Below are 21361 nucleotides of genomic sequence, written 5' to 3' on the forward strand. Positions count from 1 at the left end.
CTACCTGAGAGGTGGTTCCAAAGAGGATGGTTCTAGACTATTGTCAGTGGTAGAAGATGACAGGACAAGGAGTAATGGTCTCAAGTTGCAGTGGGGAAGGTTTAGGTTGGATATTAGGAAAAACTTTTTCACTAGGTGGGTGGTGAAACACTGGAATGCGTTACTTAGGGAGGTGGTAGAATCTCCTTCCTTAGAAGTTTTTAAGGTCAGGCTTGACAAAGCCCTGGCTGGGATGATTTAATTGGGGATTGGTCCTGCTTTGAGCAGGGGGTTGGACTAGATGACCTCCTGAGGTCCCTTCCAACCCTGATATTCTGTGATTCTATGATACCAGTTCAATGTACTTTATTTAGAGATCTGATGTGGGGCATCACACAGCTTAGTGCAATTATCTCCGAAAGGAGTGATGGTTATTTTGAGTAATTTGCTATATTCCACCCGTTATGGACTGCCATTTAAAAGACTTCACTACCTGGCATCCTGCACCCCATTACAGAATGCTTTTCATCATTTTGATTAGAGTGCTTTTCATGCTGTGTGAAATCACACCCTATGAACGGTTTTGCTGTTCATATGTTTGGAAACTGCTACCTTTCTAGTTTTAATGTTTACAGTAACTCAGTTTATGGGGGGGCAAGAGATCTGCAGCTAGCCAGGTGAACTACATATTTTAATATTACATATTGTAGCTATAAAGTGCAGTTCTGACAACACTGTAGGTAAGAGAGTCCAACAGATCAGACTGAAGGAAAAAGACAGGCCAAGCGGAGAAGTGGTGGGATGTCAAGTGTGGTGTGATAGAGAACATGGCACTGAACAGAGCATTTTGGAGGGAGAGGAGGGGGGAGGGATAGCTCCGTGGTTTGAGCATTGGCCTGCTAAACCCAGGGTTGTGAGTTCAATCCTTGAGGGGGCCATTTAGGGATCTGGGGCAAAAATTGGGGATTGGCCCTGCTTTGAGCAGGGGTTTGGACTAGATGACCTCCTGAGGTCCCTTCCAACCCTGATATTCTATGATTCTATGTCTATGGTAATGCAGACTGAGTTATGTGATTAATGCAAGGAAGAAGATTGTAACTATAACAAGCTCAAGAGTGAGAAATATTATTGAAAGCCAGAATGAAATAGACATCCTGGTATACCATATAGAAATAAATGACAACTGGTATTTTGGGTGACATGCATGGTAATTAATAGACTACAGTTTTTACTGAGCTGGACAAGTCATTGAATTTTTCAGTTCGGATTTCTTTTCAGTTGGGAAAACTTAGAATGACTATTTCTTACTGTGTTAATGTGATAACTAGTTTAAACACATTATATTCTATTATACTGCCAGTGAGGGAAAACCTTGATAAAATTTCAATTGAAATACAAATTGCAGAGGAGCAGAACCGGTACCTTGATAGACGGCATGTTTGCTTAAATTAGATCACTGCCAGGGGACAAATTCATTTCAGAGCAGTTCATTTCAGTGGCAGTCAGAACAATGTTTTTGGAAGTGGACACGAATTTTGGGGTGCTTCCATTTTTATACTGAAACTCCTCAGTCCCGACTGAGAAACCATGCACCAGATTTTAGAGGTACTGAGCTCTTGCGTCTTCCATTGGCTTTAGTGATGTAGTAGTGATGTAAAGGGCTATAGAGTTGGGACCTGCAGACCCACTGATGGGGGTGGGAAATTCATGTAACAATGATTGGCCCCTCTGTATCCTGCCCTAGTGTTTCTCTCACACTTGCTACACTTACGTTTGGATTGCAATAACTCCTGCTCAGCAGCATGTGGAAGGGAGAGAGACTATAGGAGGGCTTATACTGAGCTCTCCAACAATAGGCTGATTTTGGGGATGTGAGGGTCTTGAGGCTAGTTATGGGGAGATGTTAGCCAGGGTGATAGGCTCAGGAGCTCCTTAACCTCTTCAATAACTCCTTGGCTGTCACTCAGACAAGAAGAGCTCATCCTTCACACCAGGTGCCTCCCATCATGTCACACCCACTGCCATATGTGACTGACACATGCAACCTGGAAATCAGCTGGAGTTTTGCCATTGATTTCAATAGGATCAAGATTTCACCCTTTGAGCCTATCTCAAGGAGAAGGTGTGGGTCTGGGTGGCTCTCTGCAGTAGCTGATAAGTGAATGTTTCTGCTTCAACACTCAATTAGTGGTCTGCGGCTTCAGTCACATCCTTTGCCACACCACTCAAATGGCCAGTATGAGGCAGATTGCAGTTTATTTGACAATCCAAAATGGTGCCGCATAAACATAAGAACTGCCATAGTGGAGTAAGACCAGTGGTCCACCTAGCCCTGTATCTTGTCTCCAACAATGGCCGGTAACAGAGCTTCAGGAGGAGTGTACAGAATGGGGCAGTTGGAGTGTTCCACCCATCTTCCCCTCCCAACTTCTTGGATGTTGGCTAATAGCCATTGATGGACACGAATAAAGACAGGTTACATGGATCAGGCTTGGGGAAGGGAAGATAGTATGAGTTGGAGCAAATAATGTGTTACACAAGGGCTAATTGTTGCCCCACATACGACATGCCAAAATTAATGAGATTTATGCATACGTATCTCAAGGTAGAACTAGGCCTAATAAAATATTTTTTATTAATGATCACAATATTTGAAATGTCTTTTAGTCTCTTTGGAAGCTTGAAAGTATTCATGAAGTGGGGAAGGAAACGCCACACTTAAGGGAAGAAAATACTTTTTAAACAGCAAATTTCAGTTTCTAATTTAAGAGGAAGTTCGCATTGTTTTAAGGGAAGGGATTGACACTGTCTAGAACTCAATGCCATTCTGTGCAAATATTAAAAATGAGCTCTGATAAGACCTAAATATTGAAAATGATCTCAAGTACCAAATCATGTTGGGAGAGAATGATTTAAAACCAAACAGGCCATTCAAGTTTGGCCTATCAAGTCTAGGATCCTTCCTCAGTCAGCGAGCTATGCCTTGGAGGAACGTGGGAGAGAAAGGAAACCGATAGAATGGGGCCTGACAGGTCTGCACCCATAAATATGTGGCCTTGCTCTTAATGTACTTGAATGTTTTATGAACCTCAGTATCGGTAGATGACTGTTCTTCATGTTACCTCTTTGTCTTTTTTATTTCTAATTTCCTGGCATTGTCTACATTCCAATTTTTTGTGCTATTTGGGTAGGATTGCCACTTTTTAAAAAGATGCTATATCTGTCTTAATATAGGTTTCAGAGTAACAGCCGTGTTAGTCTGTATTCGCAAAACGAAAAGGAGTACTTGTGGCACCTTAGAGACTAACCCATTTATTTGAGCATAAGCTTTCGTGAGCTACAGCTCACTTCATCGGATGCATACTGTGGAATGTGTAGAAGATCTTTTTATATACACACAAAGCATGAAAAAATACCTCCTCCCACCCCACTCTCCTGCTGGTAATAGCTTATCTAAAGTGATCACTCTCCTTACAATGTGTATGATAATCAAGTTGGGCCATTTCCAGCACAAATCCAGGTTTTCTCACCCCCCCCCGCCCCGAGTGATCACTTTAGATAAGCTATTACCAGCAGGAGAGTGGGGTGGGAGGAGGTATTTTTTCATGCTTTGTGTGTATATAAAAAGATCTTCTACACTTTCCACAGTATGCATCCGATGAAGTGAGCTGTAGCTCACGAAAGCTTATGCTCAAATAAATTGGTTAGTCTCTAAGGTGCCACAAGTACTCCTTGTCTTAATATACTAATTTACTTATTCAAATAACCATAGAGGGTTTATCCTGCCTTTTTAAAAAATCTTTAAATATTTTATAGAACTACAAGTCAAATTTACTGTTCTAGTGGTGTTTGATTAGAATGATTTTTCAGGATCTAATTTGCCCACTTACATTGAATAGTACCATACTATGTGAGTGATCCCATTGGTTTCAGTGGAATTACTTGCATAGTAAAGTATTACTCAGTGTAAAGTTCAGAATTGGATCTTGATGGATTAGTTGCAGTTTTTCTCTTCAGGGATATGTCTTTGCACTTCTTTATCAATGAAACAGCTCAGTTGCTAACGTACTTACTGAGGGGGAGTCAAAGGAAACCATAATAATGAAAACTGAGATCTTATCAGTGCTTAATTTATGCCAGGACTGAGCCCCGGCACCTCTAAGCTTGGCAGTTCATTGCCCTGGCACATCTGGGCTTCCTGCATCAGTAATATAAAAAAATTGCTTGAGCCCTGGCACCTCAATAGTAGTCATGTGCTACTGAGGTGTTTTACTTGGAGAATAGCAAGGGGTGATTAGGTAGCAAAAAATCAACAGTGTTCATCTGAAACGTCTCATGTTTCCCCCTCAATCTCATTTTTAATGTCTGCAAATGTTTCTTTTCTCTTCTTAGGCAATGTTCAGTCTCTGTATGGTTGAAAGTGGAGCTGATGAGGTGAATTTGCATGGTGTCACAAGCCTAGGTTTAAAGCAGGCCCTGGACTTTGCATACACTGGACAGGTATTGTACAATTCTTCAAATTCAAACACCTAAATCAAAAAATAAAATCATTCTTGCTACTATAGAAACTAATGCTAAGTGTCAGCTATACAAGTTTTAATTTGATATTATTAATCTTCTGCACTTGCAAAGTATGAAGTGTTTGGGCTTGTCAATACAAAACTTTGGAGTAGAAATTATTTTCTGGATAAAATCCATGTAAAAAAGAAAAACCTCTTTATCCTCGTGGTTCTGAAATCATAGAATCACAAAAATGTAGGGTTAGAAGCGATCTCAAGGGGTCATCTAGTCTAGCCCCCTGCACTGAGGCAGGACAACTATGCCTAGACCATTCTGACAGGTTTTTGTCTGTCTAACCCAGTGGTTCTCAAACTGTGGGTTGGGATCCCAAAGTGGGTCGCGACTCCCTTTGAATGGGGTCACCAGGGCTGTCTTAGACTTGCTGGGGCTCAGGGCTGAAGCCAAAGCCTGAGGGCTTCAGCCCTGGGTTGCGGAGCTCAGGTTGCAGGCCCCCTGCCTGGGGCTGAGGCCCTTGAGCTTCAGCTTTGGCCTCCCTGCCCAGAGCAGTGAGGCTCCGGCTTTGGCCCCCCACCTGGGGCAGTGGGGCTCAGGCGGGCTCAGGCTTTGGTCCCCCCCCAACCCTAGGGTCATGAAGTAATTTTTGTTGTCAGAAGGGGGTCACAGTGCAATGAAGTTTGAGAACCCCTGGACTAACCTGTTCTTAAAAACCTCTAGTGATGGGGATTCCACAACCTCCTTTAGAAGCCTATTCCAGAACTTATCTACCCTTATCCTCTGAAAGTTTTTCCTTATAGCTGACATAAATCACCCTAACTGCAGATTAAGCCTATTACTTTTTGTCCCACCTTCGGTGGACATAGAATCATAGAATATCAGGGTTGGAAGGGACCTCAGGAGGTCATCTAGTCCAACCCCCTGCTCAAAGCAGGGCCAATCCCCAATTAAATCATCCCAGCCAGGGCTTTGTCAAGCCTGACCTTAAAAACTTCTAAGGAAGGAGATTCCACCACCTCCCTAGGCAACGCATTCCAGTGTTTCACCACCCCCCAGTGAAAAAGTTTTTCCTAATATCCAACCTAAATCTCCCCCACTGCAACTTGAGACCGTTATTCCTTGTTCTGTCATCTGCTACCACTGAGAACAGTCTAGAGCCATCCTCTTTGGAACCCCCTTTCAGGTAGTTGAAAGCAGCTATCAAATCCCCCCTCATTCTACTCTTCCGTAGACTAAGCATCCCCAGTTCCCTCAGCCTCTCCTCATAAGTCATGTGTTCCAGTCCCCTAATCATTTTTGTTGCCCGCCGCTGGACTCTTTCCAATTTTTCCACATCCTTCTTGTAGTGTGGGGCCCAAAACTGGACACAGTACTCCAGATGAGGCCTCACCAGTGTTGAATAGAGGGGAACGATCACGTCCCTCGATCTGCTGGCAATGCCCCTACTTATACAGCCAAAAATGCTGTTAGCCTTCTTGGCAACAAGGGCACAATGTTGACTCATATCCAGCTTCTCGTCCACTGTATCCCCTACGTCCTTTTCTGCAGAACTGCTGCCTAATCATTCGGTCCCTAGTCTGAGGCGTTGCACTGGGGACCAAATGACAACTCTGCACTTGTCCTTGTTGAACCTCATCAGATTTCTTTTGGCCCAATCCTCCAATTTCTCTAGGTCCCTCTGTATCCTATTCCTACCCTCCAGCGTATCTACCTCTCCTCCCAGTTTAGTGTCATCTGCAAACTTGCTGAGGATGCAATCCACACCATCCTCCAGATCATTTATGAAGATATTGAAAACCCGCCCCAGGACTGACCCTTGGGGCACTCCACTTGATACCGGCTGCCAACTAGACATGGAGCCATTGATCACTACCTGTTGAGCCCGACAATCTAGCCAGCTTTCTATCCACCTTATAGTCCATTCATCCAGCCCATACTTCAACTTGCTGGCAAGAATACTATGGGAGCAGTGTCAAAAGCTTTGCTAAAATCAAGGAACAACGTGTCCACTGCTTTCCTATTTTCTATTCTAAGAGTACGCTTGTCTTGACTGAATTTCATCTTGTTGATTTCGCACCAATGCTCCAATTTGTCAGGGTCATTTCAAATTCTAATTCTGTCCTCCAAAGTACTTGCAACCCCTCCCAGTTTAATGTCTTCTTACTCCTCTACAAATTTTATAAGTGTACTCTCTGCTCCATTGTCCAAGTCATTAATGAAAATGTAGAAAAGTACTGGACCCAGGACTGACTAGATACATCACCTCACTACATACATCCTCTCGGTTTGACTGCAAACCATCTATAACTACTCTGTCAATTAGTCTTTCAACCAGTTGTGCACCCATGTGACAAGGTCACAACTCACCACCACTGGTGCCTCCCACTGGTTGCTCTGAGAATTAGCTCTTGTCAGCTGCGGAGCGCCCTCAGCGCGAGGAGTCTCGCCCGTTGTCTGCTCTGCTGCCTTGGGACCCGCGTTGCTCCCTGCTCGGTGGCGTCCTCTTCAGGACACTGCCCTCCGGCAGTGTCCACTATTCCAGTCTCACCCTCTTCCAGGGGGTTAACAGCAGTCTTTCAGCCTGCACCTGCCTCAGTGGCCAACCACAACCCCAAAGTCTAGCCCCTTATTTCAGGAGCAGGTTGCAGTCTGTCTTGGCCCCACTCCTCTGTGGCCAGGTGCAGTGTAAGGGGGGAAGGAGGGGACCCAGGCCCACCCACTACTCTGGGTCCTGACCCAGGGACCCTCTAGCAGCAGCCTCTCTCTGCCCTCCTTCTCTCCCCTCTTGTCCGACTATGTTCCCTGGGCCACTTCCCCTTTGGCCCTGTGCACCTTCTCGACCCTTCTTAGCAGGGCCACAGCCTGGCAGGTAACCGGGCTGGAGCTCTCCTCTGCTCCCTGGAGCCTGCCCAGCACTGCTCTGTCCAAGGTGCTAGCTCCTTCCCTCAGGAGCCAGTCCTTCTCCCTTGCTAGCCTTTATATAGAACCCAGCCCAGTCCTGATTAGCTGCATCTTCCTTGGCCCTGATTGGCTCTCTATAGGCCTTTGTCGATTGGCTGCTGTTCTGCGCAGCCTCTCTGGCCTGTTCCAGCCCTTTTTCTCAGAGGGTGGGGCAGCCGCCCCACCACAATCCACCTCATAGTAGATCTATCTAAACCAGTGCTTCTCAAGCTATCTGGTGTGGGGGACCGGCAATTTTTTTTTCCAATGTGCGTGCAGACTGGCAGCCGATGGCTCGCGGACCGGCACCAGTCTGCGGACCACCACTTTGAGTAGCACTGATCTAGACCACGTTTTCCTAGTTTACTTATGAGAATGTCATGTGGGACTGTGTCAAAAGCTCACCCAAATCAAGATGTATCCTGTCTACTGCTTTCCCCCATCCACTAGGCCAGTAACACTGTCAAAGAAATAAATTAGTTTGGTTTGGGATGATTTGTTCTTGACAAATCCATGTTTGCTATTATTTATTACACTGTTTTCCTCTCTGTTCTTACAAACTGATTGTTTAATAATTTGTTCCAGAATCTTTCCAGGTATCAAAGTTAAATTGACTTGTCTATAATTCCCTGTCTCTCCCCACCCCCCCTTTTTAAAGATAGATACTGTGTTTGCCCTTCTTCATTCCTCTAGGATCTCAGACATCCTCCATGAGTTCTCAAAGATAATCACTAACAGATATGAGATTGCTTCAGCTAGTTCCTTAAGTACCCTAGGGTGAATTTCATTAGGCCCTGCCGACTAGATTACATCTAACTTTCTGTATTTTCCTTAACCTGTTCTTTCCCTATTGTGGTGTGCGTACCTTCCCCCCTTGTTCTTACTATTAATTGTGTTAAGCCTCTGGTCACCATTTACTTTTCTAATGAAGATTGAAGCAAAGTAGGCATTAAACACTCCTTTGATGTGACTGAATATTAGCTCTCCTTTCCCACTAAGTAGAAGACCTACATTTTCCTTTCTTTGGCTCGGATGTATTTACAGAACCTCTTCTTGTTGGCTTTTATATCCCTTTGCTAGGTGTAACTCATTTTAGCCTTTGTAAATTTGTCCCTCATACTCGTGCTATTCATTTGTATTTATCCTTAGCAATTAGTCTATGTTCCACTTCTTGTAGGATTCCTTTTAGATTTTCAGGTATTAAAGAGGTCTTAATGGAGCCATATTGGCTTCAGATTATTCTATCTTTACTTCTCATTGGGATAGATTGCTGGTGTGCCTTTAATATTATCTTTTTGAGAAACTATCAGCTCTCCAGAGCTCCTTTATCCTTTAGATTTTTCGCCAGGTGGGACGCTACTTACCAGTTATCTGAGTTTAAGGTCCGCTTTATTGAAATCCAGTAGATGTGATATATCTTGATATTGATAAGGCTTTTGACACAGTCTCACATGACATTCTCATAAGCAAATTATGGAAATATGAATTTATATAAGGTGACTGAATCACTTTTTGTCATGATGGCCTGAGCAAATGATGGTCCATAGAGCAAGCAGTGGTGGTCTGCAGAAAGCTGGCTGATCACATGATTTTAATCTTCATTGTATCCATCCGCTAAATCCTGTTAAAAAATTAACAGTCTCTCTGTTCAGATGTGGTCCACGCTCTGAAAAGCTTAATCTATCTGAAATAACTTTTTATGGTACTAAATCTCTATTTAATGTTGATGGGAACAGGATGTATACCAGCTAACATTATCAGGATAAAAACAAACCCCTTCTGAATGTAGAAAGGTGCTAATAAAACAAAAAGCTATGTCCAAGACCAGTGACCTTCAGCAGTTAGTCTATAAATTAAAGTTCCTAATCAGTGCTTCTGCAAATGACATTTCTGTCTCTGAAAGTTACTGGAAGACATTTTTGACTGCTCCTTAATTGCTAAGAATATTCAGTTTTTAATCCAGTTACCTTGGGTTAGTTCCTGTTTTGTTTTTAAAAAACTAGTTTTAAAATACCATGTGACATTCCAACTCTTATGTCTACACTAGGTCTGGAAGGTGTAAATTTCACTTTGAGGAAATATACCCGCTCTAGGTCTGATTGAGCTAATGTGCTAAAAATAGATGGGCAGCGGCAGCGTGAGTGGTGGGAGAGGGCATTGACCCTAAATACAATCCTGCCCTAGACTGTAGGTACATACTCAGGGCAGCTACCCCCTCATGCTGCTGCAGCTACATTTTCATATTTAGTGGGCTAACTAGATCAGAATTAGTGCAAGTAGGTCTCCTTTAGCTAGAATTTACAGCTTCAATGTAGACATTCCCTTAGACTGGAATCTTTTAGTAGACTTCTGAGCATATTGGGCTTGATTATTCACTCTCTTACAGCAGCACAAGTTTGATTTAAATTATGTTACTCCTGATTTGAATGGAGAATTAGATCCTTTGTCCCCCACCTCCTTTTATAAACTGAATATGCCCAGATTTAAAAATCTAATCTCATAAACTCTTTGTCACTTGCATTGTTCATCTTTGTGCTTTCCAATTTGTCAGTTTTACTTGAAATGTGAAGACCAAAGCTGCGCCAACTCTAAATTGTTGTGTACCATGCACAAGAAACTGTTTCAAAAATGTGTATGTTGTTTATTCTTGCAGACATCAGGAATACATAAACTGTAGAATTTTCTCTTATTCATGGAAACTTTGGCTAACCAGAGTATTGCTGGAAATACTGCTTATTTAGTAGATAGATCCCATGGTGAACATTCACTGTTGTTTAATTTTGAAAAAAGAATCAGTTACCATTTCATTATTGCGCAAGGTTGTAAAAATCTAATTAATATATCTGCTTCCAAAATGTGGTTAGATTATATACCCATAATTTCTGGAAAAGAAATAATTAAACAAATAAATAAAAAGAAAATTAAATTCTGAAGGCAGGAAATCTCGAACTGATTTTAACAAAGTTGTTTTCTTTGTCACCAAGCCAAGTGACACAGACAACAAAGAAATAAACAATTTAATTTTAGTTTTATAGACAGCTCTTAAACTTCCATATTTCTGTCAGTATGAAGAATATAGAAATTCTTCAAAGAAGTTTTCCCTCTGCCATAGATAAGTAGGGTAGAAATTCAGCCATTGTTCAGCAGTGCCTTTTGCTGTATCCTGAAAGCATGTCATCCATACTCATTTTGTTCTTCCTTCAGTCTAAGGATTCTTGAATTCCTTAATAAAATGGAAGGTTTTTTCAAATGCTTTTCTTTCTAGTGCTACTAGTGAAGAATGTATTATTTGGTATGACAGTGTAAATATGCCAACCCAGGGGAGAAAGTATGATTTAATGGTTAAAACTTTCTTGTCAAAGAACCAGGAATTCCAGGTTCTGTTACTGCACTGGCTCCCATTTAATGAAGCCTATTTTCAAAATTATCCTTCAAAGCATTTTGAGCGTCCAATTTTAGACATATCATGCCTTATTTTCATAGGGGCTAAGCACGTCCAACTGCAGTTGAAGTCAGTGAAGGTGGCTTCCCTGAAAGCAGGGCCCTTGCTGTCTAAACTGGGGTACCTCAACATTACCAGCCACTGCTGAAAATCTGGCTCTAAATTTTTTTGTGCCTGAGTTTTCCCATCTATAATAATACTCACCTACCTCTGATAATAATCCCATAATAATACTCACCTACCTCTGAATGGTATTCAGAGTCTTTATTAACCAAAGTTCATAAATCACTTTGAGAGCCTCAGATGAAAGCACCTATATAAGTGCAAAGCATTATTTTTATTATTGTGAAATATACTGATATTATAATTTATTAAATTTTCCAGTGATTAAAAGATACTAGCATACTTTCCTCCGTTTTTGAATAAGATCTACAAGAGCTTCCCCAGGGTGACATAATGTCTACAATCCTCTACTAAAAATTAGGTGCCTTCCGGTTTACAGCCTCGATCCTGCAAACTCTTACTCTTGTGAGCTATTTTGCCAAATATAGAGGTGGTAAAACCTGTCTACTCACATTTGAGATTCCCTTGTTTATACATCCCAGGACTGCATTAGCTCTTTTGGCCACAGCGTCACACTGGGAGCTCATGTTCAGATGATTACAATCTCCAAATCATTTTCAGTGTCACTGCTTCTGAGGATAGAGTCCCCAATCCTGTACCTATGGCCTAGATTCTTTGTTCCTAGATGAATACATATACATTTAGCAGCGTAAATGTGTGTGTTTGTGTCCAGTGTACCAACAATCTAAGATTGGTCTGTATTAGTCACCTGTCCTTTTCATTATTTGTGTCCATCTGCAAACTTTATCAGGTTGTTGATAAAAATGTTTAATAGCATAAGGCCAAGAACAGATCCCTATGGGATCCCAATAGAAACACACCTGGTTGATGATGATTCCCCATTTACTATTACATTTTGAGACCTATCAGTTAGCCAGCTTTTAATCCATTTAATGTATTCCATGTTAATTTTTTATTGTTCTAGGTTTTTTGATCAAAATGTCAGGCAGCACCAAGTGAAATGCCTTGTAGACATCTAAGTATATTACATCAACACTGTTACCTTTATCAGCCAAACAAAGATATCAAGTTAGTTTGACAGGATCTGTTTTTCTTAAGCCCATGTTGATTGGCATTAATTACCCATCTTTTATTCTATATTAATTGAGTTCTGTATCACTCACTCCATTATTTTGTCTAGGATCAATGTCAGACTGACAGGCCTATAATTACCCAGGTCATCTCATTTACCCTTTTTGAAATTTTTGTTTCTAATATGCTTTAAAAACTTCTTGTTGTCCTTAACTTTGCTGGGTATAGATTTCTCCTTGTGTCCCTTTGCTTCCTTTATCAATTTTCTAGAATTCCTAAATTCTGATTTATATTAATTATCAAATTTCCCTTCCATTTGTTTTGTGTATTTTTTTATAGCTGCCTTCACCTCTCCTCTAAACCAGGTTGGTTTTTTAATCAACATGGCCTTCTTCCTCAATTTTGGCTTTTTGGGGGGCATCTATTAAAGTGTTCCTAAACAATTCCCAGTTATTATTCACATTTTTCTGATTAAATTCTTCCTCACAGCTGATTTGGCCCATAATTGTTTTCAGCCTTGTGAAATTGGCCCTTTCAAAGCACGAGCTGTGTATGCCTGTCTGTCTGTCTACATCTATTTATTACTAGTCTTGTTTTTATTCTACTAGCAAATTATAAATGTGGTGAAGTCAAGATCACTGGTACATAAGCTACCATTAATTTTAAGTTCATTGATCAGTTTCTCTTTTCTGTCAGACCAGGTCTAATGTAGAATTTCCCTATGTTGATTGCAACCCTTCTTGAATTAGGAAATTGTCATGTAAAGTGTGAAACCACAGTGCTTATGAAGTGACTCAAATTGTTGGGAGTCTTGATACTAAGTTGATGGTAAGGAAGTTATTTGAGTATTTTTTGTAATGGAAAATTTTACTCTGCATACCAATCCTCCCAGTAACTTCTCATTATAATCATTGGGATGGTCAAGTGGATAATCTTTCACAGAAAAAGAATTAAAGGATTGTATACCAATAAAAACAGAAATGAATGTAGAAAGAACAGCATGTGACATTTTGGGGATCTCCTAGACCAGGAAGGGGTACCATCAGCACCTACCCTATAACCTTGGATGCCTTTTTGCTTTATGTCTTTGGATCAGAGCCCTAACACGAGTTACCTGTACACAAGCACAAAGTCTCACCCTGGCTTCCACCAGCCTCGTTTCTCATTGTAGGGTGACACTAACAGCTCTTCTAGTCCCAAGTCTCCCCAAATCCATCCACCCTGAGTTCTTAACTACCAGACATTCTGACTTCCCTGAACTCCCTCTGGTTCATCATCGCCAAAGCATTAAACCAGGCCTCCAGATACCCGCTTACTTTGGTACACACACTCCACAGAATTTTCATACCAGGGACCTGCTCTGGGTAAAAATAAACAAAAGGTTTACTTAGTAGAAAAGATTCAAATCAAATTCAAAGATTCAAATCAAAGATTCAAACCACAGATTCAAAGATAAAATAGTATGGAAAAGCAAATATTTTCTGTATAATTTGTATGTGAACATACAAATACAACCTCAGGCTTTACACTTTCAAATTAGATAAACTCTCTTTTCTAATACAAGTTACCTATTGCTTCTGATCAGTTTCCTAGCATAATCCCTGCCACAGAAGGGACACTTCATTTCATAGACAGCATCAGCCAAATGGCTGTCGCTTAGTTTCTGGATGAAGATCTCTGTTTCAAGCCTCATTTTTAAGAGGGCTTTTCTCTCTGTCTGTCTGTCTGTCTGTCTGTCTCTGTCTTCTGGCATGGTGACTAATGGTTATACAGGGTGGGGAAATTCTGTCCGGGATGTCACAGGACTAGAGAGTTTACAGCAGTGCAGCTGGACCAATTTTGGCTTACGAGAATGGGAGAAGCTCTACCGCCGACATAGCGCTGTCCACACTGGTGCTTATGCGGGTGTAACTTTTGTCACTCGGGGGGTGATTTACAGCTGGTCTAAGCTGTAGTGTAGACATAGCCTCAGTATCTTCCCATTAACTCTAATGGCTCATCATTTGTCTTTCCTGGGTTATACAATGCTAGGTAGGTAGTCTCATCTGTTTGGAGAGAGGCAGCCCCTCCCTGCTGACTGCAACACAAGCAATGAGCACAGTTTTCTATATGCACAAATACAAAAATTCATAATCAGTCTGTATACATATCTCATAATGACAGTGAAGTTTAGAACATCACAAGCTTTCATAAAAGACCTTACTCGATACACTTTTAGAGTATAATGATACAGAATGCAATCAGTGGGGTCAACTGCTCATTTTTGGGGTTTAAACATTCTGTTTGCCCCTTGGGTATCTGCACCCTGATTGTCACACATTTACATCCTCAAATTCAGTGGTGGGCAACCTGTGGCCCACAGGCTGCACGCATCCCATTAGGGTAATCCGCTGGCAGGATGTGAGACAGTTTGTTTACATTGACCGTCTGCAGGCATGGCCGCCACAGCTCCCAGTGGCCACGGCTTGCCGTTCCTGGCCAACGGGTGCTACGGTAAGCGGCAGCCAGTGCGTCCCTGCAGCCTGCGCTGCTTCCCACAGCTCCCATTTGCCAGGAACGGCAAACTGCGGCCACTGGGAGCTGCAGGTGGCCGTGCCTGTGGATGGTCAATGTAAACAAACTGTTTCGCGGCCTGCCAGCGGATTATCCTTATGGGCCGCAGGTTGCCCACCATTACTCAATTGTTCCCAAGAGTTGCCCAAGATTTAGCCACATTTTTTTAATAAAATGAAAAGGAGGACTTGTGGCACCTTAGAGACTAACAAATTTATTTGAGCATAAGCTTTCGTGAGCTACAGCCCAATTCATCGGATGCTGTAGCTCACGAAAGCTTATGCTCAAATCAATTTGTTAGTCTCTAAGGTACCAAAAGTCCTCCTTTCCTTTTTGTGGATACAGACTAACACGGCTGCTACTTTGAAACTTGTCATTTTTTTTAATGTGCTTTAGCCCATTAAAACCCTGTACCTCTGAAAGTGTAGGTATCATGGCATGACCTTACCTAAATCTAGAAAAATAAGGAAATTTACAAGGTCATCCTAACACCTGTACAGGCTCCAGAGTTAGGGGAACACATTGTATCAAAAATTGCTATTCCTATTTATTGTAAACTTTGTGGAACTGTTAGCAATTTTAGGAGAGCTTTAAGATATTTGTGTGTGTAGGCATGCACTCTACTCGTAAGATAGACTATCCAAACTGGTTTAAGTATTTAATCTTTCATCTGCTTTTCTTTAAATTTTGTAAACCATTCTAAGTTTCATCTGTAAACTGAAATGCTATATAACTAAAAACTTAGCCTTCTTTTCTGGGATATTTGAGACCTCTAGTGGAAATGTTTGGTATTCTATGAAGTTAGCAGTACAGTTCATTGTTTCCAAGATGTTGTTAAAGGTTATTAAAATTAAGAAACTTAATTTGTCATCTGTCTTTGGAAATAGCATGAGAATGCTACCTGAAATTTAAATTTCTGAAGTTCTTTCAGCCTCGGGACTGAAATGTCGGGATAAAGAGAGAAATTTAGGCCCCAATCCTGCAGTCAAATACACGTAGGCAGACCATGTTTTATCCTAATTATTGAATGAAGTTTTTTGGTTTTAAGTGGAAATTGATTTTTTAATAGAATAAGTGATATTAAAACTCAAGTTTTAACTATTGTGTAAATAATATAATAATGCTCCCACTTTGGGGCTTTTTTTTTTTTTTTTACAAGGGTGGCTGAGCCTTGATCCTGTTCTCATGATTCGGTGGTATAGAATGACCCTGATTCTGTTCTCCCACTAGTTTTACACCAATGTAGCTTAACTGACTTCAGTGGAGTTTCTCCTGGTTTAGTACCATCAGGATCAGGCCAATTGTATATATAATGATTCTTTGTGTGGTATAATAATTCTTTGTGCCTAAATTTGCTTTATATCTTCAAAATGCTTTACAAACATTCAGTAATCAATCTTACTAACCATGCAGAGTTGGTCATTAAAATCCCATTTTACAGATAGGAACATTAAGACGGAGGTCAAATGACTACTCTGAGGCCACAGTATTGTGAGAACCAGGCTTAGAATTCAGGAGTACCTGACTTGCAGTCCTGTGTCCAGATCACTAAACCATGCCCCTTCCACCCCACTCCTCCCCCCCCCAGGGAATGTAATGCTGCAAAATGACTGCAGAAATTGGCCTTGAAATGTGTGACAGCTCCCATCAAATAAAAATGAACATGAGTCACATTCTGTCCTTGTTTGTAGATGTATAACTCCATTAATGTTTAGTATGTTTTTATGCATATACCTTAGAGCAGAAAGTGGCTCATTATATAAACCCATCTGCACTGTTACCACCTTGAAACCTGTGCTATACACAGACTGTTGATGTATATTGGTAATATTATATACTTTGCTATGCCCATAAAAGAACTCAAATTGAAACTAAAATAATTGTCTCAGAAAATAAAATGCTAAAAGAGTGCATTTTTCTTCGTATTACAAACCAGCACAACTGACTGAATCCATCCCACAGTCCGTAATCACATCAGAACAACAACAAACAATGAGGCCTCGGGTACATACAGGAGATAAATATATTTTAAAAACAAAATTAAAGGAATAACAACACTGTTTATTCCTGTTTGCACCAACTATACATAGTTGTACTAAGTTTGTTTATCAAGCAACAAATTTTCTCAGCCAATACATAGTCAATTTTAGTAACATGATCTATGAAGTGGGTTCTCAGTAAGCCCCTTGTAATTTACTTTTTGGCAAAAATTCCTTAATTTTCTACTTTTGAGTTTTTTAAATAACAACCTATTAAAACAGAATACAGTGGTCATCTTTACAAAGTTTGTCAGTTTGACAGACTCTTCCAGCACATGCATAGTGCCATACATGCAGTGCAACATAGGCATTGCTATAAAAGATCCACTGGCCACACCCTTCCTATGAATTCTTTCTACATGTAATCTGACTGTATGAAATCCCCCTTTGAAAATCATCAGAGGGGAATCAAGGGATCTTGTCAATAAAGAAGAGCATGTAGACTGAAAGAAACTCCGTGTTCCTGTAAATAATTTTGGTATGGGCTTGAGTCACACTGATTCAAACAAAAGCTAAAGTGCTTTGCAGAATTGGAGTTTTTATCCCCATAGGGTACATTATAGCACACATTTTTAATATATGATCATCAATAATAATACTTTGAACTCTAATAGCCCCTTACATTGAGGAACTTAAAGCACATTATAAAAGTGGGTAACCATTACTCTTATTTTACTGCAACAACGGTGCAGAAACTGAAACACAGGTCACACAACAAGTCAGTGGCATAGTAAGGATTAGTACCAAGCTCTCCCGACTAAGTTCTGTGTTCTAATGCTTAGACTATATCTAAGGGATGTGATTCTTAGCTCCTGCAGACATACTCATGCTAGTTCTCAGGTGAGCTAGCATGCTTAGTAGTGCAGCATGGGCAGTGGCAGTGTCAGCATGGACAAGTCGCCCTCAGTACAAACCCACCTGAATCTCGTGGGTACATACTCAGGATGGCTAGCATGTGCTGTCTCTGCTGCTTCTCATGCTACACCAGGGTTGATAAAAATAAAAAAAATCAGATTTTTTTGAATTAAATCTGATTTTTTTGATAAAATGCTTTTTGAGGAAAAACTTATCTAAAAATAGTTTTAATTAAGATACACTACAGCTCAAAGATATCTCATCATGAAATAGGGATTATAAATTCTATAGTATGAGACAATATATTCATGTAATGTTTCAGAAAAGTTTTTTGTAAATGCGTTCCAATAGTTCATGGATTAGGGACACAATCTTATGGGGTTCCACAGGCTTCTGTATAGATTATTTAGGTTAATCTTTCTATCTACCCAATGGGACTCAGTGCTCAGTCTAGAAGATACCATCAGAGATGCTTAGTTTTGCAGTTCTCAAACTATGGATTTGTATCTCCAGAGGTAGCACACTTGTTGGTGGTAACAGCAAAAATGTTTACAAATAAATAAATAAATAAATAGAGGTGAGAAATAACAGACCTCAACTCTATTGTCCCGCTGCAAATTTGTGTACACAGAATCAATCCCTTACCTCTCTCTAAAAGTGCAAAGTTTCAAAAAGTTCAGTGAATTGAAGATTGTGGGGGGCAGAATAGATCTGGACAAAGAGATGAAGTCTGGAGATAAATGTGAGAAGCGAGGGACATATGCTTGTTTTGTTAATGTATATTATATGTTTGCTGTTGAAGAAAAAAATCCAGAATACTTATCGTTGTTCATTTAAATAAAACAATTTAAATGTCTGTCTGGTGATGTTCTCCTCCTAATACAGCATGGCAAGAAAATCCTCCAAATATTAATGATTAACCTGTTGAATTGGAGATAGTTCACCTCCCAATGACTTCATAAATATCTGCTTCAATTACCTTTGGTAAATGAAATAATCAAACACTCATTCATTTTCTGATATAGCTGTAAAACTAATCTGAAAAGTTTTCAAAATAAATCACTGTTTAAAAATGTATAGTATGTACCTTCTAAAAATGATACCTACATCTGTCTATCTCTGAATTGTGAAGAATATGTATTAAAGTTGTAACAATCAACAAGAATGCACTTTTATGTAGAAAACCATGATTAAATCGGGTCTTCCTGACTAGTGATTTAAATCAAATCCACCCTGTGCTACATTACTATTTTTAGCATGCTAGCTCAGATAAGAACTAGCCCGAGTATGTTTACACCAGATGGGAATTACACCCCTAGCTCAGAGTGTAGACATAGCCGTTAGGTAACGCTTAACAGATTGTTCTGGACTTTTACAACCAGAGTGGGTTTTTTCTCTTTCCTGATGTTGTAAAGATGCTGCTACATTACCAAAAAATTCAGCAGTCTCCTTGGGTTTTAAAATTATTTTAAACCTACAAAGCATTTGACATTGAGAAGAATGAGTGAGACCATGCTAATCACAGGGATCTCCCATGCCATTTTGTTTCTCTCTGAGAGTTTGATTTATGGGTCAAGATAGTCTTTTGGCTTGACTCTAGCTGGGACATACTTTCCAGCCTGCCTGGGATTAGAACAACCTTACAATGTGTGTGTATAAAGGATGTTTTAGAAATCAATGGGCTGGACTTCTCAGAAGTTCTGGGTATCTGAAGTCTGGATTACCTTCAACTGGAGTTGTGAGTGTTCAGAACGTCTGAAATTCAGGCCCAACATGTACATTTTTTTAAAATCAGCATTTATATTCGTACTCTTTTCCGTTTCTGAAAGCCAAATGGGAAGCTGAATCTACTCTATAAATAAAGGAAAAATAATTTTAAAACTATTTTTGGTTATCATATTTTTTGCCACAAAAAACTATTCATCTTCGAATCACTCACCTACCTACATGAATATATTACGTTAGCTCTCTCTGTAAGTTTTTATCTTATTCAATCAATAGTGCAATAAGAGAAATTCAGATTCTTTTTAGCCATTAAGTAGGAAAACAGAAGGAATCCTACCATTTGAAAATTAAGATTAAAATCAGTCTCTCTTATTAGGTGTGTTGTTTACAGCTGTCATAAATATAAAGGGAAGGGTAACCACCTTTCTGTATACAGTGCTATAAAATCCCTCCTGGCCAGAGGCAAAACCCTTTCACCGGTAAAGGGTTAAGAAGCTAAGGTAACCTTGATGGCACCTGACCCAAAATGACCAATGAGAAGACAAGATACTTTCCAATCTGGAGGCGGGGGGAAACAAAGGGTTAGTCTGTCTGCGTGATGCTTTTGCCGGGAACAGATCAGGAATGCAGCCTTCCAATTCATGTTAAATTAGTAAGTAATCTAGCTAGAAATGCGTTAGATTTCCTTTTGTTTAATGGCTGGTAAAATAAGCTGTGCTGGAGGGAATGTATATTCCTGTTTTTGTGTCTTTTGTAACTTAAAGTTTTGTCTAGAGGGATTCTCTATGTTTTGAATCTGATTACTCTGTAAGGTATTTACCATCCTGATTTTACAGAGGTGATTCTTTTACCTTTTCTTTAAATAAAATTCTTCTTTTAAGAACCTGATTGATTTTTCATTATTCTTAAGATCCAAGGGTTTGGGTCTGTGTTCACCTGTACACATTGGTGAGGAGTCTTATCAAGCCTTCCCTAGAAAAGGGGGTGTAGGGCTTGGGGGGATATTTTGGGGGGAAAATGTCTCCAAGTGGCCTCTTTCCCTGTTCTTTGTTTAAAATGCTTGGTGGTGGCAGCATATTGTTCAAGGACAAGGCAAAGCTTGTACCTTGGGGAAGCTTTTAACCTAAGCTGGTAAGAATAAGCTTAGGGGGTTTTTCACACAGGTCCCCACATCTGTACCCTAAAGTTCAGAGTGGGGAAGGAACCTTGACAACAGCTTTATTGTACTTCCTGACAAATTCTATTTCTGAAATGAGCTCTTGTGAAATGAGTTGTCGGTTTCTTTCACATGTTTGGGTTGCAGTCAGTGTTCTCTTAAAACTCTACTAAAAGTAAGGGCATTCACCTAGGATGTGGTTTAAGCTTTTCCGGTTACACAGGTGGTGTATGTGGCTCTATGATAGGTCTCTGACTGCACTTAAGCAAACCAGGAAAACAGATTTAATATTTCGGTGGGACTGCCATCTTCTGGTTGGAAAATCCTTTCATTACTGAAATCACACACACGAAACAATTGTTTGATAAAATGTTATCCTGAAGCTCAGTTTTCAACTTGCTCCCTTGTAGTTAGGTGCACCAGCTTATTTATTCTTCTAGCAGAGTCTCCAGAGTAATGGGGGAATCCTACCAAATAACAAACAAATGGCACTAAGTGTAGCTAGTACCGTTATTGATGGCAATTACAGCATCATGTGTTTGACCTCTGCTCAAAAAGCCAACCTTTGATGTTGACAATCTATCCAGCCATCAACCAGTATCTCATTATCGATTTTCGGTTAAAATTATTGAAAATGTCATGGAGGTGACAACTCTGAGAGTATCTTGATACCTCTGACTTTCCTGAACTTTGTCAGTTTGGGTCTTGACCTGGGCACATCGCTGAGAAAGAACTAGTTGATTATCTTTTCTTGGCAAGATCCATGTAGTAGTTAACTAGTTCTATCAGCTGCCTTTGATACTGGGGATCATGCGATGTTTATTAAATTGCTTTAAATAAACTTTTGGTCCCAGGCAGGAGTAGATGGAACTGTCCTCAGATTTTTTTGTTCCTTTTTCTCAGGGAGATCCCAGAGAGTAACTCCTGTAGAGTTCTCTGTTATCACCCCTCTTACTCATTGTATATGAGAGGCTACTGGGAGAGTTAGTAAGGAGACAGAGC

The 21361-nt window shown here is 40.3% G+C and overlaps 1 protein-coding gene across 5 annotated transcripts in view; it reads left to right on the top strand.

Annotated features, from left to right (window-relative positions):
• The window catches only part of KLHL32 (kelch like family member 32), a 235362-nt gene that overhangs the window by 85489 nt on the left and 128512 nt on the right, over positions 1–21361 (top strand). For all 5 annotated transcript variants that reach the window (XM_074948134.1, XM_074948135.1, XM_074948133.1 and 2 more), the window contains exon 4: positions 4372–4479. In XM_074948134.1, the coding sequence (XP_074804235.1) occupies positions 4372–4479 (108 nt within the window). The remainder of the gene's footprint in view (positions 1–4371; positions 4480–21361) is intronic.

The sequence above is a fragment of the Natator depressus genome, chromosome 3 (genome assembly GCF_965152275.1).
Source record: "Natator depressus isolate rNatDep1 chromosome 3, rNatDep2.hap1, whole genome shotgun sequence".
In the NCBI taxonomy this organism is placed as follows: Eukaryota; Metazoa; Chordata; order Testudines; family Cheloniidae; genus Natator; species Natator depressus.